The sequence below is a fragment of the Mycothermus thermophilus genome, assembly GCF_041956435.1.
Source record: "Mycothermus thermophilus strain CBS 625.91 unplaced genomic scaffold VTJ04scaffold_5, whole genome shotgun sequence".
NCBI classification, from domain to species: domain Eukaryota; kingdom Fungi; phylum Ascomycota; class Sordariomycetes; order Sordariales; family Chaetomiaceae; genus Mycothermus; species Mycothermus thermophilus.
In genome coordinates this window covers 248702-261206 of record NW_027191431.1, presented here as the reverse complement: position 1 = coordinate 261206, position 12505 = coordinate 248702, and the positions used below count along the sequence as shown (strand labels likewise).

General features: G+C 55.7%; 2 protein-coding genes across 2 annotated transcripts; both read left to right on the top strand.

Moving 5' to 3' along the window:
- Nucleotides 1-4143: 4143 nt before the first annotated feature.
- On the top strand, nucleotides 4144-7231 carry VTJ04DRAFT_7131 (uncharacterized protein; the record flags this gene model as incomplete). Its single annotated transcript, XM_069365425.1, has 6 exons — nucleotides 4144-4224; nucleotides 4273-4404; nucleotides 4463-4772; nucleotides 4833-4981; nucleotides 5047-5176; nucleotides 5232-7231. 6 exons carry the CDS (start codon nucleotides 4144-4146, stop codon nucleotides 7229-7231), a joined length of 2802 nt encoding a protein of 933 aa, XP_069216460.1.
- Nucleotides 7232-8371: 1140 nt separating this feature from the next.
- On the top strand, nucleotides 8372-11672 carry VTJ04DRAFT_7130 (uncharacterized protein; the record flags this gene model as incomplete). The annotated part of the gene is made up of 3 exons (XM_069365424.1): nucleotides 8372-8490; nucleotides 8541-10768; nucleotides 10912-11672. 3 exons carry the CDS (start codon nucleotides 8372-8374, stop codon nucleotides 11670-11672), a joined length of 3108 nt encoding a protein of 1035 aa, XP_069216459.1.
- Between the last annotated feature and the right edge of the window lie 833 nt (nucleotides 11673-12505).

Sequence of the window (12505 nt, the reverse complement as noted above, 5' to 3'; positions counted from 1 at the left end):
GAGCAACGACAGGTATAGATCCGGACTTGAAGAAGGGTTTGCGATATACTTATGGCAAAGAAGGTGCAGAATCCGAATCAGATTGATGGTATTTCCCCATCCCTATTGTCGTAGTCCTCTTTCCTCCATCAGTCTATCTTTCGCCATGCCTGTTGTGTGTTAGGTCTTGTTTGTGTGAAGTAGAGAACAGGACGTCAGCGCTGGGTGTGGACTGCCAGGTGTATTTTGTGTAAGGTTTTTTTTTCTTTTTTTTTTTCTTACGTATGTCTAGATAAGTCCCTTAGGTACATCTATCCACAGTTTTCCATGTGTATCATGTGTTGGATTTGGGATTCGTAACGATCCCTTGCTTCGATACTTCGTCCCTACATGCCCAGCACCTAAGGGTGGTGGGCTGGAGAGTGGTATTACGTACCTACTACTCTCTTGTCCGGTCTCTCAACGTCCGTTACCGGTTGGGGATGAATCGATAGCTGGTTCTCTCCTCGTCGTCTTCGGAGTGCCTCAGGTTGTCTTGTCGCTGTCGTCATGTACCTTGGGTAAGTATTCTCTGGACAGAGAGGCTATTCCAAGCGTGGGCTTTGGATTTGGGATGCGTTGGTGAGGATGATGGGTGAGGTGGCACGGGTGAGGTGGTTGGAGTTGGGTGTTGGCGTCTTGATTGTCCCAGATTAGAGGGCACCTGACGTTTACTCACCGTAGCATGTCCAGGTGCAGGGTACTTTGCGAATCTCCATCCAGGTACCTGATCTGGAGGTGTTTATCTACCTTACGCAGTGGACCATCATCACTTACCTCTCAGGAGTGAGATAGGCAAGGTACCTACCTTGCTTAGACCGGATAGAGGTATCGTTGCATTGCTAAGCACCAGGGCAGTCGGGGACAGCAATCTCTGGAGGCTTGTAGGAGGTACCTTGACGGTGGATTGGATTGGATAGGATGGGATGGGTGATGACAGGAAATGTTTGAACCACCTCAGTCGCTTGTCGGGTGGAGCAGTGGATGTGTGGCAGAGAAATGGTCTCGTCCCGGCTGTGTCTGTCTTTGCCTGTCTTTAGGGAGTTATCTTGAGCATGACGGGGTGGGTTGGGATGGACAGAGGTTTGAGTTAAGCTGAGGATTGGTGGCTCTGGGATTCGGAGGCCTTGTCCAGGCTGTGCCGGGTTCATCCATTCCCTCAATCCATGGATGGTGTATACCCGAGATGGCCTGACCGTCATGGCCCGTCCTCAGTGAATGTGTCTTTGGTTTTCCTCAGGTTGTGGCTGAGCATGAGAGTGCGAGGTGAGGCGGACACAGGCTGGAGTTGGTTGGGAGGCGGTACGACAGTAGGTTTTGGAGAAGCTGTGACGGGTTGTACTAGGTTTATTCAATCCATGGGTACACTGTTGGGAAGACTGACAGCCACGGTCTTCTCCTCGCTGTTGGTGTAATGGTCATGCCCGGGAGCTGTCCCAGCATTCTGAGACGAGCTGTCATGGACAGCACATGGAGCTGGCCTGGCGATAGTAGGACACTTGGTCTCAGGGGACGTTTCCATGCTGTCCTGAGTACTCTGTCTTGGACATTCTGGCAAACTGCCTTCAGGGCTTGGGGATGCTGGGTCTGAGAAGGGCTTGGTGTGTTTCTTCCGGCTTCTTGATGGCTGCTTGCACAGAAGCTGGAGGAGTGTATTCGGCTTCTGTTGCACTACACCCAGGTCGTTGTGATGAAGGAGGCTAGGCACTTCAACGGCTTCTCTGGCTCTACTTGGGGCATCTCTTGTGTCATTTCGGCTTCCTGATGGCCGCTTGGACAGAATCCCGAGGAGTGTCCGCAGTGCTAGTTGTCCAATACGTAGATGATGTCCACAGAGATGGTGTTTCCCCTGGTCACTCTGTCTCTACATGAGAGTCATACCGTTTTAAAGGCAGCAGAATGTAGATTCCGAGAGAGCCCCGAGAGCTCATGGGGACCAGCGGTCTGGTGGTTGTGTTCTCCAATGTTTATGTTGTCTGTCCATACAGGATCGGTCTGTTTCCCAGCAACGGCATAAGAGTTTGGATAGGATACACTCCGTTGGCCGAAGCCAGAGAGGTGAGACTGGTATTCAACATTGGGATCTATGGTTCCTTGTTCATGTTAGGTCTGCCTCGAGAGGATTCAAGGCCATGACAACCCGAGGCCTGCTCAGGGGAGAGAACTGATGTGTCCTGAACACGGAGATGTAACGGAGTCATAACGGAGTCAACACTGAGGTGGCAGAAACTGAACATCAGGCTCACGGTCCCGTGTAATCCTGTGATATCCTGTGGTCTCATCTTGGTGAATCCAACGTGAATGATGATGCCCTGATGCTGTGGGCGCTTTGTGATGGAACAAACGTGGTGTTGAGCACAATAGGGTTACATTGACCACCGTCAACAATTACAACACCGAGAATACCATCACCACCACTGCTGCCGCCGTCAACCACCACATCAGACGCCCACACCGTCCCAAAACTGAACCCCAAACCTAAACCTAAGACTGAGGGCGTACTTTATTCCGCGTACCTTCCTTCCTTACCATTGTTCTTTTTTTTTTCACAATACCCAAACCGGTGCCTGGAGCTCGGGCCATCTGGGAGTCGAGGATAAATTCGGCCCTCCAGTTCAGAATTCCTCCTCTTCCCTCTTCCTTCTTCCAACCAACAACCACTTCTCGAGTTCTGGGGTTGACCTCAAATAAATCTCAGACCTCACTCACCTTCTTCCACTTCCATCTACAACACCAACCTCGACTATCAACAACCTCACTCACTCACACAACCCACCTCGAGGTAAGTAACCCATTCCATTGATGCGGCTTTCCGTTTTCCCTTCTGCAAGCATCCTCTCCCACCGACTGCCACCTGTTCGAATCCACGGACCTGTCACTCTGTGAAGTCGGTCGGCTTCCTGCAGCTGTTGCAAACGGGCACTCTTCTTCCTCTTCTTCCACTTCCTCCACCACCCATTCACACAATCCTTCCCAACACACATCACCAGTTTTCTTTCCCTTCACCCTCCAGTCACACTACTCAAACCTGGAAGCAAGCGACTCATTGTGAGCTTCTTTCTTCCACGTCACTGGGTGGCTAGACAAACACCATCTTCTTGTTCCTCTTCCTCTTCCAGTTTCCTTTTTACCCAGAATCACACACATCCTACCACGTCTATCGGTCTGAGAAGGTCAGTTACCGGATCTGGCGTTTGTTGTCTCGGCGCCGAGTCGGTCAGAACCCAGAGACTCCGCAGGTTCGAACTTTATTTCGACCTCTGGTTTCTTCCTCTCCCTCAACTCAACCTTTTCCCAACCGCTTCCTCTTCTTCCACCACTTCCAACCTTTCCATCTTTCCTCCAGCTTTTCCTCTCCAACCACTTCCTCGTTTCTTCTTAGTCTTCAGCATTCTTACCTACTCCAACAAACCAAACATTGTTACCATCACAGCATCAGACACTGACTCATCAACAGCAAACTCACAACTCCAACCAGACTCCGATCCTTCATACCGTGAGTTTTACTCCTCCCGAGCTCCAACAATCCACATCACCGACCCAAAAAAAAGTTCCGACTCATCCCACGACTCATACCACACACAAACCCATTCTCTGACTCTGTTCCCTCCTCTCCTCCAAATATTTCTTTCCCACCATTCCACAACTTTTTCCTTCTTCCATCTGCTAACCGGCCTCAGTCTCTCGAACCAACTCCGACCACTCGACTTCTCCAGCCGAAATCGGCATCTCCATCAGGTGAGTTTTTTCCGGCTCTTTCTTTCCTTCCTTCCTCCTTCCCACAACTCCGGCCTCATTTTCTGCCTAAACCACGAGTTCCTTCTTCTCTTCTTCCCTTCTCCCACTTCCAAAATCTTCCCCCAAAACTCCCTCCCTCAACCCAAAAATCCTTCCATTTTTCTTCCTCTTTTCTTCCTTCAATCCTCAGCTCTCGAAGCACTTCCTCTCTTCCTCCCACACCTCACTCCTCTCCTCCATCCTCCAATTTCAACCCAGATCACCCCAAATCTTCCATCACCAAATCTTGGACTCTTCTTCCTCGGCTCCGACAACTCCAGTCTCAACTCCTTTACAAGTCACTAACATATTCTCAAGAACACAAACACAGAAACAACAATCGACAACATGGCTGCCAAGCCCCGCAACCCTCTCGAGTTGCCTAAGGGCCTCAATCGCCGTGTTGATCTGCCGCCCGAGGCATACTGGGTATGTCCACCCTCGCCCGTCAACTTGAACATTGCTGACCATCTCCAGCACGAGGACCGCAAGGACTACACCCCCTTTGCCGTCCGCCCTGGTTACGCCACCAAGGGCACCGACATCAAGGTCTTGGTCAACCAGTACCGCGTCAAGTCGGTTGGCAACCGCGATGTCTTCCAGTATGACGTAAGTCTTTTTGACCTCCCCGAACCTGTACACCGCCAACCATGCTGACAACTCTTAGGTCTCTCTGATCCCTGAGCCGAAGGGTGCCATCGTCTACAAGAAGGTCTGGGCCTTGCCCGAAGTCAAGGCCAAGCTCAACGCCACTAAGGCTCCTTGGCTGCACGATGGCCGCAAGCTGGCCTGGACCACTGTCAATGTCCCCAGCCTCAAGATTGACATCGACCTTGGTGCTGCCGAGGGCCGCCCCGGCCGCCAGAACGACAAGTTCGTTCTCGAGCTCAAACAGACCTGCAAGATCCGCATGGAGGTCTTGAAGGCCTATCTCGAGAAGCGCGCCCACTATGACCCCATGATCAATCAGTGCATGAGTAAGTGCCCTTGAGCTCCCCCCACCACCTCACCAGACATGCCCACTGACCGTTGCCTAGGCTTCCTCGACCACCTGATGCGTCAGGGTCCCTCGGAGCGCTTCCACCTCCTCAAGCGCACTTTCGTCAACGAGTATTCCAAGACCCTGGTCCTCAACAGCTACAGTGAGGCCGTCAAGGGCATTTATTCGACCATCCGCATCAATGACGTGAGTTCCGCCTCCAACCTCAACCTCACATCATAAACTTTCATGCTGACCTTGTCAAAAAACAGTCCCTCAAGTCCGGTGGCGTCGGCCTCGGCATCAATGTCGACATCTCCAACCAGACCTTCTGGGTTGCCCAGTCGATGGAGAATCTGGCCCGCAACTTTGTTGCCTTGACGGTCCCGCGCATGGGCAATGGTGAGTTTGATTGTCGGCTCGGTATCTCCGCACTTGGTTCTAACCTGCTTTCCAGTGGACTTTCAGCAGCTCGCTGAAGCGTGCAGGCCGGTCAGGAAAGTCGACGAGAAAGGCAACGCCTCTTGGGTGCCTTCTGAGACTTTCCAGCAGCTCAAGAAACTCAAGGGTGTCCGCTTCACTGTGACCCATCGCGGCAACAAGGACAACGCCAACAAGAAGGAGTACAAGGTCAAGTCGATCTACTTCGACCCCAGCTTCGAGGGCCAGGGTGTCAACGCTCGCAACTACTACTTCGATAAGAAGAACGACGACGGCACCACGCAGCGCATCAACCTCTACGACTACTACCTCCAGGTTCACCGCGTGCGCATCCAGCACCCCCTTCTTCCTCTGGTCGAGACGGGCAATGCGGGCCTGTTCCCTCTGGAGTTCTGCAAGGTCGACCGCTTCAACCCGTACCCGTACAAGCTGGACGCCGACCAGACCTCGGCCATGATCACCTTCTCGCAGGCCCGCCCTCAAGCCCTCAAGCACGAACTCGCTGAGGCGGTCCAGAACCTCGATTGGCAGAAGGATCGCTACCTGGCCCATTTCGGCGTCAAGATCGACACGCAGATGCCCACTGTTCAGGCCAAGCTCCTTCCCAACCCCGTGGTCCAGTACGGTAACATCACCAAGGACCCCAAGACCGCGGGCCGTTGGGACCTCCGCGGCGTCAAGTTTTTGAGCCCCAACAAGGAGGAGATTACGCGTTGGGCCATCGTCATCTTTGACCAGTTCGTGGACAAGGCCGCCGCCCAGAACTTTGGCAACCAGTTCAAGTCGGTCTACATCAACCACGGCGGCAAGATTTCGGGCAACCCGCTGATCTTCACGGGCGATCCGAAAAACCCCGACGGCCCTGTGGAGAAGTCGTACTTTTCCATGCTCAACACGTGGAAGGGGTTCCCTCAGCTCGTCTTCTACATCCTGCCGCAGAAGAAGTCGCAGCCCTATGACGCCATCAAGAAGCAGGTTGAGTGCCGCTTCGGCTTCATGTCTCAGATGGTGCTGGGCAAGCACGTCAAGAAGTGCTCCCCCCAGTATCTGTCCAACGTTTGCCTCAAGGTCAACGCCAAGCTGGGCGGCCAGAACGCGCGCATTGCCCTCAAGCAGCCTTTCTTCTCGGTCCCCACCATGATGATTGGCGTCGACATTTCGCACGGCGCCACGGCGCTCAACCAGGTGTCGACGGCTGCCATGTGCGTCTCGATGGACAAGGACGCCACCATCTACACTACGTCCATCCAGACCAACGGCTGGGGCGTCGAGATTGTCCAACCCTTCAACATGCACGACATGCTTGGCCCCCGGATCTTGGAGTGGCAGAAGCTGAATCGCTGTCTTCCTCAGCACGTCTTCTACATGCGCGACGGCGTGTCGGAAGGCCAGTACGCGCAGGTTCTCGACTACGAGGTCAAGGAGATTAAGCGCATCTTCAAGGAGTTCTTCAAGCACACGCCCAAGATCACGGTGGTGGTTGCCACCAAGCGCCACCATATCCGCATCTTCCCCGAGCGCGGTGACAAGAACGGCAACTGCCTCCCGGGCACGCTGGTGGAGCGCGAGGTGGTCCATCCGTTCCACTACGAGTTCTACCTCTGCTCGCACGTGGCCCTGCAGGGCACGGCCCGCCCGGTCCGCTACAATGTCATTTATGACGAGTGCGGCCTGCCGCCCGACACGCTGCAGCGCATCATCTACGAGCAGTCCTACCAGTTCTGCCGCTCGACGACGCCGGTGTCTCTGCACCCGGCCGTCTACTACGCTCACCTTGCGGGCGCACGCGCGCGTCAGCATGAGCCCCGCGACCCCAACGCGACCCAGAAGGCGCCCGATGGCTGGGTGTATTTGACTCGCCCGAAGACAGGCTTCCTTGCCAAGTCGGAGGCGACGCGCACCTCGCGCCCCAAAGATGCCATCCCGGCCAAGCTGCTCAAGTTTGCCACGTACCAGCAGGTGCCCGAGTACAAGGCGCTGGCTAAGGTGAACGAGGAGCGCATGTGGTGGGTGTAAATCCCACGGGGGGAAGACGCAAGGGGTGTTTGTGGGGTATGATAGGGGATGGATGCGATGATTTCTTTGCATGGTTTTCTACGGTTGCTTTCTCTGGGTGCATTTTCATGGCGCCATGGACTGGGTGGTGATTTCTTCATCTCCAGGGTTCTTCTCATCATGTCTTGTCAGAGGTTGTGTGCCGTGAGGCTTGGCAGTGCTAGGGCGACAGCCCGAACACATGAGACCATAGCACGTTTAATTGACTGAGTATAAAAAACATGTGTGTGCAGTGCTGTGACATGTGAGTTGGTGATGATTGAAGTGGTGGTGGTGGTGCCCTTCTGAGAGTGATGACGTCAACCAGCTCAGGGATTTGTTGACTTTGCCCCTGAACAGGAGAGAGGTGTGACGGGTGCCGGGCAACGCAGTGTCTAAATGCCAAGGCTTGGCACGAGGCTTGGCCGGAATGGGTTTGGCTGTGAAGGAAGCTTGGCATTGTTCCCCTCCCCCACTTTCGCCTGACAGCCTTGAATTCCAAGTTCCAACCGCAGCCTCATACACTGACCACTCCCTCTCTCAACATCATTCTGGTCCAAGTGAGGGATGACCTGCCACTGTTAAGATCAAGCCATGCTCTGACGTGACAGTCCCTCTTTGTGATAGTAACTGGAAGTTTGTTGTTGGGTGGCTTGACCCTCTTTCTATTTCTTTAATTTTTATATCATCTTCACGGAACGGTTTCCCTTGCAGTGACATTCAAGTTTCCGGTACATCTGACTGGACGCGACACGGCCTGACGTTCACTCCAACGCCCACCCTCCGTCCCTTTTATCTGATCTCCCAGCTCGCTCTATACTCCCTGCCTTACCTGGAGGGACTAGTAGCAGGCAATTCGTCTAGCACTCGGCCTCAGACAGCACTCGGCCTCAGACAGCACTCGGCCTCAGACTTACAGTCTACCAAACAACAACAGGCTAGAAGTTGGTCGAGAGGCCAACAAGTCCAAGTCCAAACAACGACTGACCCAACGCCCGGCCAGACCTACATACTTTACTCATAGGCCTGGATTTCACACACCGAAGACTCCAAAGTCCCGACACGGCCAAACTCACAACCAATTAGACGAAAAACGGGAAGAAAGAAAAAGAGAAGGACAAAATGGCAGGGTTTCTGAGATCAAGACAGGCGGGCGTCCAGAATGACTTGTCCGCGGGGATTTCGCCGGGCATGTTTACCCCCGAGAAAGGGGTTAGATATGGCATCAATTCGCAAATCAGGTATGAGGCGTTTATAGTTCAGCATACAACCACCAACTAACACCTCCCAGCGCTCTCGCCTACGACCCGGTCCAATCCCTCCTCGCCATCGGCACCGCCCAGTCTCAGTATGGCCCGCCTAAAATCTACGTCTTCGGCGCCCAGCGCGTCGTCCGGACGTTTACTCCCCAGTACCCGTCTTCGACGTCCTCCGCGATCACAACCCCCCTCGCCATCCGCCACCTCTCCTTCGTCGCCAACCGCCTCGTCAGCGTCGACTCGCGCAACCAGCTCGCCGTCTGGGACCTGCAATCTCAGCTATCTGACGAGTTCAAGCCCGCCGCCAAGACGACCTATGGCCGCATCGCCTGCGTCATGACCGACCCCGGCCTGGATTGGGTGTTTGTCGGGCTGCAGCAGAGCGGCGGCGAAGTCTTCGCCTACGATCTGGACAGGGAACGGCCCTCGCCTTTTCGGCTGCCGTGTTTCTGGCGGGACAAGAAAACCTGGGGGTTGGGCCCGAACTTGGTCTGTTTGAAACTGCACCCGCGGGATATCGGGCGGATGTTGATCGCCTACGACAAGGGGGCCGTCATCTACTCGTTCAAGCAGAACAAGGTCGAGAGAGAGTTCGAGTACGTCCTCCCCATCGGCGCGCCGGGAGGGGACGGGATCGGCATGGACAAAGAGCGCAGGCCAAAACTGGTGCAGGCAACCTGGCATCCGACAGGGACGTTTGTCCTCACGGCGCACGAAGACGGCAGCCTCGTCTTTTGGGACCCGAAAGACGGCCGGGTGGTGGCCGCGAGATCCATCTACCGCACCCGCGTCAACCAACCCTCCTCCAAACCCATCGACCCTACCCCGCTCGTCCCCTTCGGACAGATCAAATGGTGCTGCAAAGCGTCCAACCCAGACGACACCGCCCTGCTCATCGCCGGCGGACGCTCGCTTTCCGACCCGGACAAAACAGCCCTCACCTTCCTCGACCTCGGCCCAACCCCAATCTACTCCACCTCCTCCTGGGAGGTCCTGTCTGCCCATTTCGACGGCAAATCCGTCTCCCTCCTCCCTTTGCCCCCCGCTGCCGAGGTGGCGGACTACGTCCTCATCCCGCGCGCCTCGCCGTTCTACGACGGCGCCCAAGACCCCGTTGCCGTCCTCGTCCTGCTCACCTCGGGCGAGCTGCTCACCCTGACCTTCCCCTCGGGGTTCCCCGTCACGCCAACCAACGTGCTGCATCCGAGTCTGTCGTTTGTACACCCGTTTGTGGTGAAAGTTGCTGTTTGCTCGGTGCCGCGGGAACGGTGGCTCGCGATGATGGAAACCCGCAACAAAGGGGAGCCGATTCTCCAGGGCGGCGGGGCCGGGCCGAAGAGGCGCGCTCCGCGCGGAGCAGGGGCGCAGAGGAATGTGGTGCTCGTGGCGCACGCGGATGGAGTGGTTAGGGTCTGGGATGCCGGGTTCGGGGTCGGCAATGAGGAGATTGAGAATCCGTGGCAGGTGCAGGTGGATGTGGCGAGGGCGGTGGGGAGGGGGGAGGATGTGAGGGTTGTTGCGCTCGGGATGAGCGGGGCGACCGGGGAGGTGGCGGTGGGGACGTCGAGGGGGGAGGTGGTGGTGTATAGGTGGGGAGGGAATCGGTTGTATGGGAAGGAGGGAGAGGATGAAGAAGTAAAGGCGGAGCCCGGGAGGTTGATGGATGTTTCGTCCAGAGCGGAGAGGGGGTTGAGGGAGGGGTTGTTGCCGTTGGTTCTTTATACCCCTCCCTCCTCTCCTGCTGCTGCTGCTGCTGGAGAGGCAACGGCCGTGAGTTGCCTGTCAGTGTCAGACGTGGGGTTTGTGGCTGTCGGCTTCGAGAGCGGCGCGTTTGCGCTGATCGACCTGCGCGGTCCGGCCGTCATGTTGCAGGTTGCCAGCCTCGCGGAGCTTGGTGTCGGCGGCGGGAAGAGTGAGAAGAGGTCGTCTTTCATCCTCAAGGGCGGCAGCAGCAGTTCCTCCTCGTCCAAGAAGGAGTTCCCGACCGCGGCCGAGTTTGGGGTGTTGACACTAGAAGGCGACGGGTACTCGAGCATTGCGTGCTTCGTGGGCACGAACCTGGGCCACGTGGCGACGCTCAAGATATTGCCTGCCGGAGGGGCGTACAAGGCCCAGCCGGTCGGGGTGGTGAAGGCCGGAGGGGATCGGGTGGTGGCGGTTTGCCCGGTGAATTCGGAGACGGGGGAGCCGGCGAGGGCGACGGGTGAGGCGGTGGCGGGGTTGAGAGAGGGGAGGAAAGTTAGTGGGGTGGTTGTTGTTGGTGAGTTTCTTTCTCTTTCTATTTTTTTTCTACTTTCTTTCTTTCTTTCTCTCTCCTTATTTGATTTTTTCTAGTTGTGTTATGATTTATCTTCCCTCAAAATATCCTCCTTCTTCTAACCTAACTAACACACCTCCGCACAGCCACCCAAACCGAAGCGCGCATCTTCAAACCCCCCACCGCCAAAGGCGCCTCGCGCACCCTCGACGACACCCGCCTCTGCGACGCGGCCCGCGTCGTCCAAGTCCCTGGCATCCTCTCCAACAACCGCACTGCCCTCGTGACCCTCTTCGACGACCGCACCGCCCGCGCCTACGCCCTGCCCAGCCTCAAAGAGCTCGGCCGCGTTTCTCTCGAGTCGGTGCTCGACCCGGCCCGCACCACCTCGGCGGTCCTGTCGCCGGCGGGCGACTTGCTGGCGTGGACGGGTCCGTCGGAGTTGGCCGTCATTCCGCTCTGGTCTACCAGCAGCAGCAGTGGTGGTGCGGGAGCAGCCAGTGCCGGACTGCCCGACGAACTGATCAACCCGTCCCTGACCCTCCCTCCGCGCCCGACGATTAGCAATTTCCAGTGGATGACGGGGACGCAATACGTCAGCCCGACGGATTTGGATTTGTTGATTGGCGGGGAGGACAGGCCGCCGAGTAAGCGGATGTTGGCGGCCGCGGCCGCGGAGCAGAGGGCACAGCAACAAGGACCACAGGGGGGAGGACAAGTGGATGAGGGTTGGGGAAGTTACCTGAGCAGACAGCTCCAGGAGCGCACGGAGCGGTTGAATATCGTGGACGATGCCATGAGCAAGCTGCAGGAGACGAGCCAGGGGTGGGCGGACGAGGTGAGCCGGTTTGTGAGGAAGCAGAAAAAGGAGGCGGCGTTGGGGGCAGTGAAGAAATCGTTGTTTTGAGGGAGAGTTGGGTATGGGTGGTATCTTCCTTGTTGGCGGGTTGGGTTTGGACAGATGACTGGGTGGGTTGGAGGCTGATGGGTTGTGGTTTTCTCTCTGAGATGTCTCAAGGACTTCACCATGGACACTGGTAGTATAGATTGGGGTTGGATGGAATGGTATGCACGGACATCTCGTCCAGTATAATATGGAATAAGCGCTGCTTTTTTAGTCTTTCTTTGCCTTCATCTCTTTCTCGCTCCTTTGTGATAAATCAATTTCCCCCTGAGCCTTCTCTCGATCTCCATTCTTGACAAAATATGGTCGTCTGAAAGACTTGCTTCCATCATCAGATCATTGCCTAGGACATAATGGCATTGGACAAAGCTAGAAGAGATAATATATGCCAAGCGAGAAGACTATCTCGTTGGCAGCAATATCAATATCCGGGCAAGAGGATATACGTTACCTACACCGTACGGCCGGAGACCAAACTCGAAGCCCGAAAGGACCGGGACCTGGCAAGGTGGGGCCGACTCCGACCCGGACCGAACCGCACCAAAAAAGGTGGGGAACACCGGAACCTCCTCCGGCTTTCCGGCGCTCCAGACCCGACGGGAGAGATCTTCGAACTAATAGTTGTCGCCGGATGTTTAGGTGAGAGGGCACTGTGTCAGGTAGGTATGTACATACAATTCTGTCGGTCTGCTGCTTGCCTATCTGCCTGTCGGGGGGTGATCATGATTGACAGGACAATAAGTGCAAAAGTTCATCTTTATACACGTTTTCTTTCCTCTGACTTTTCCAGCGGTGAGAACAAGAGAGAGAGAGAGAGAGAGGAGCAGAGAGAGAGA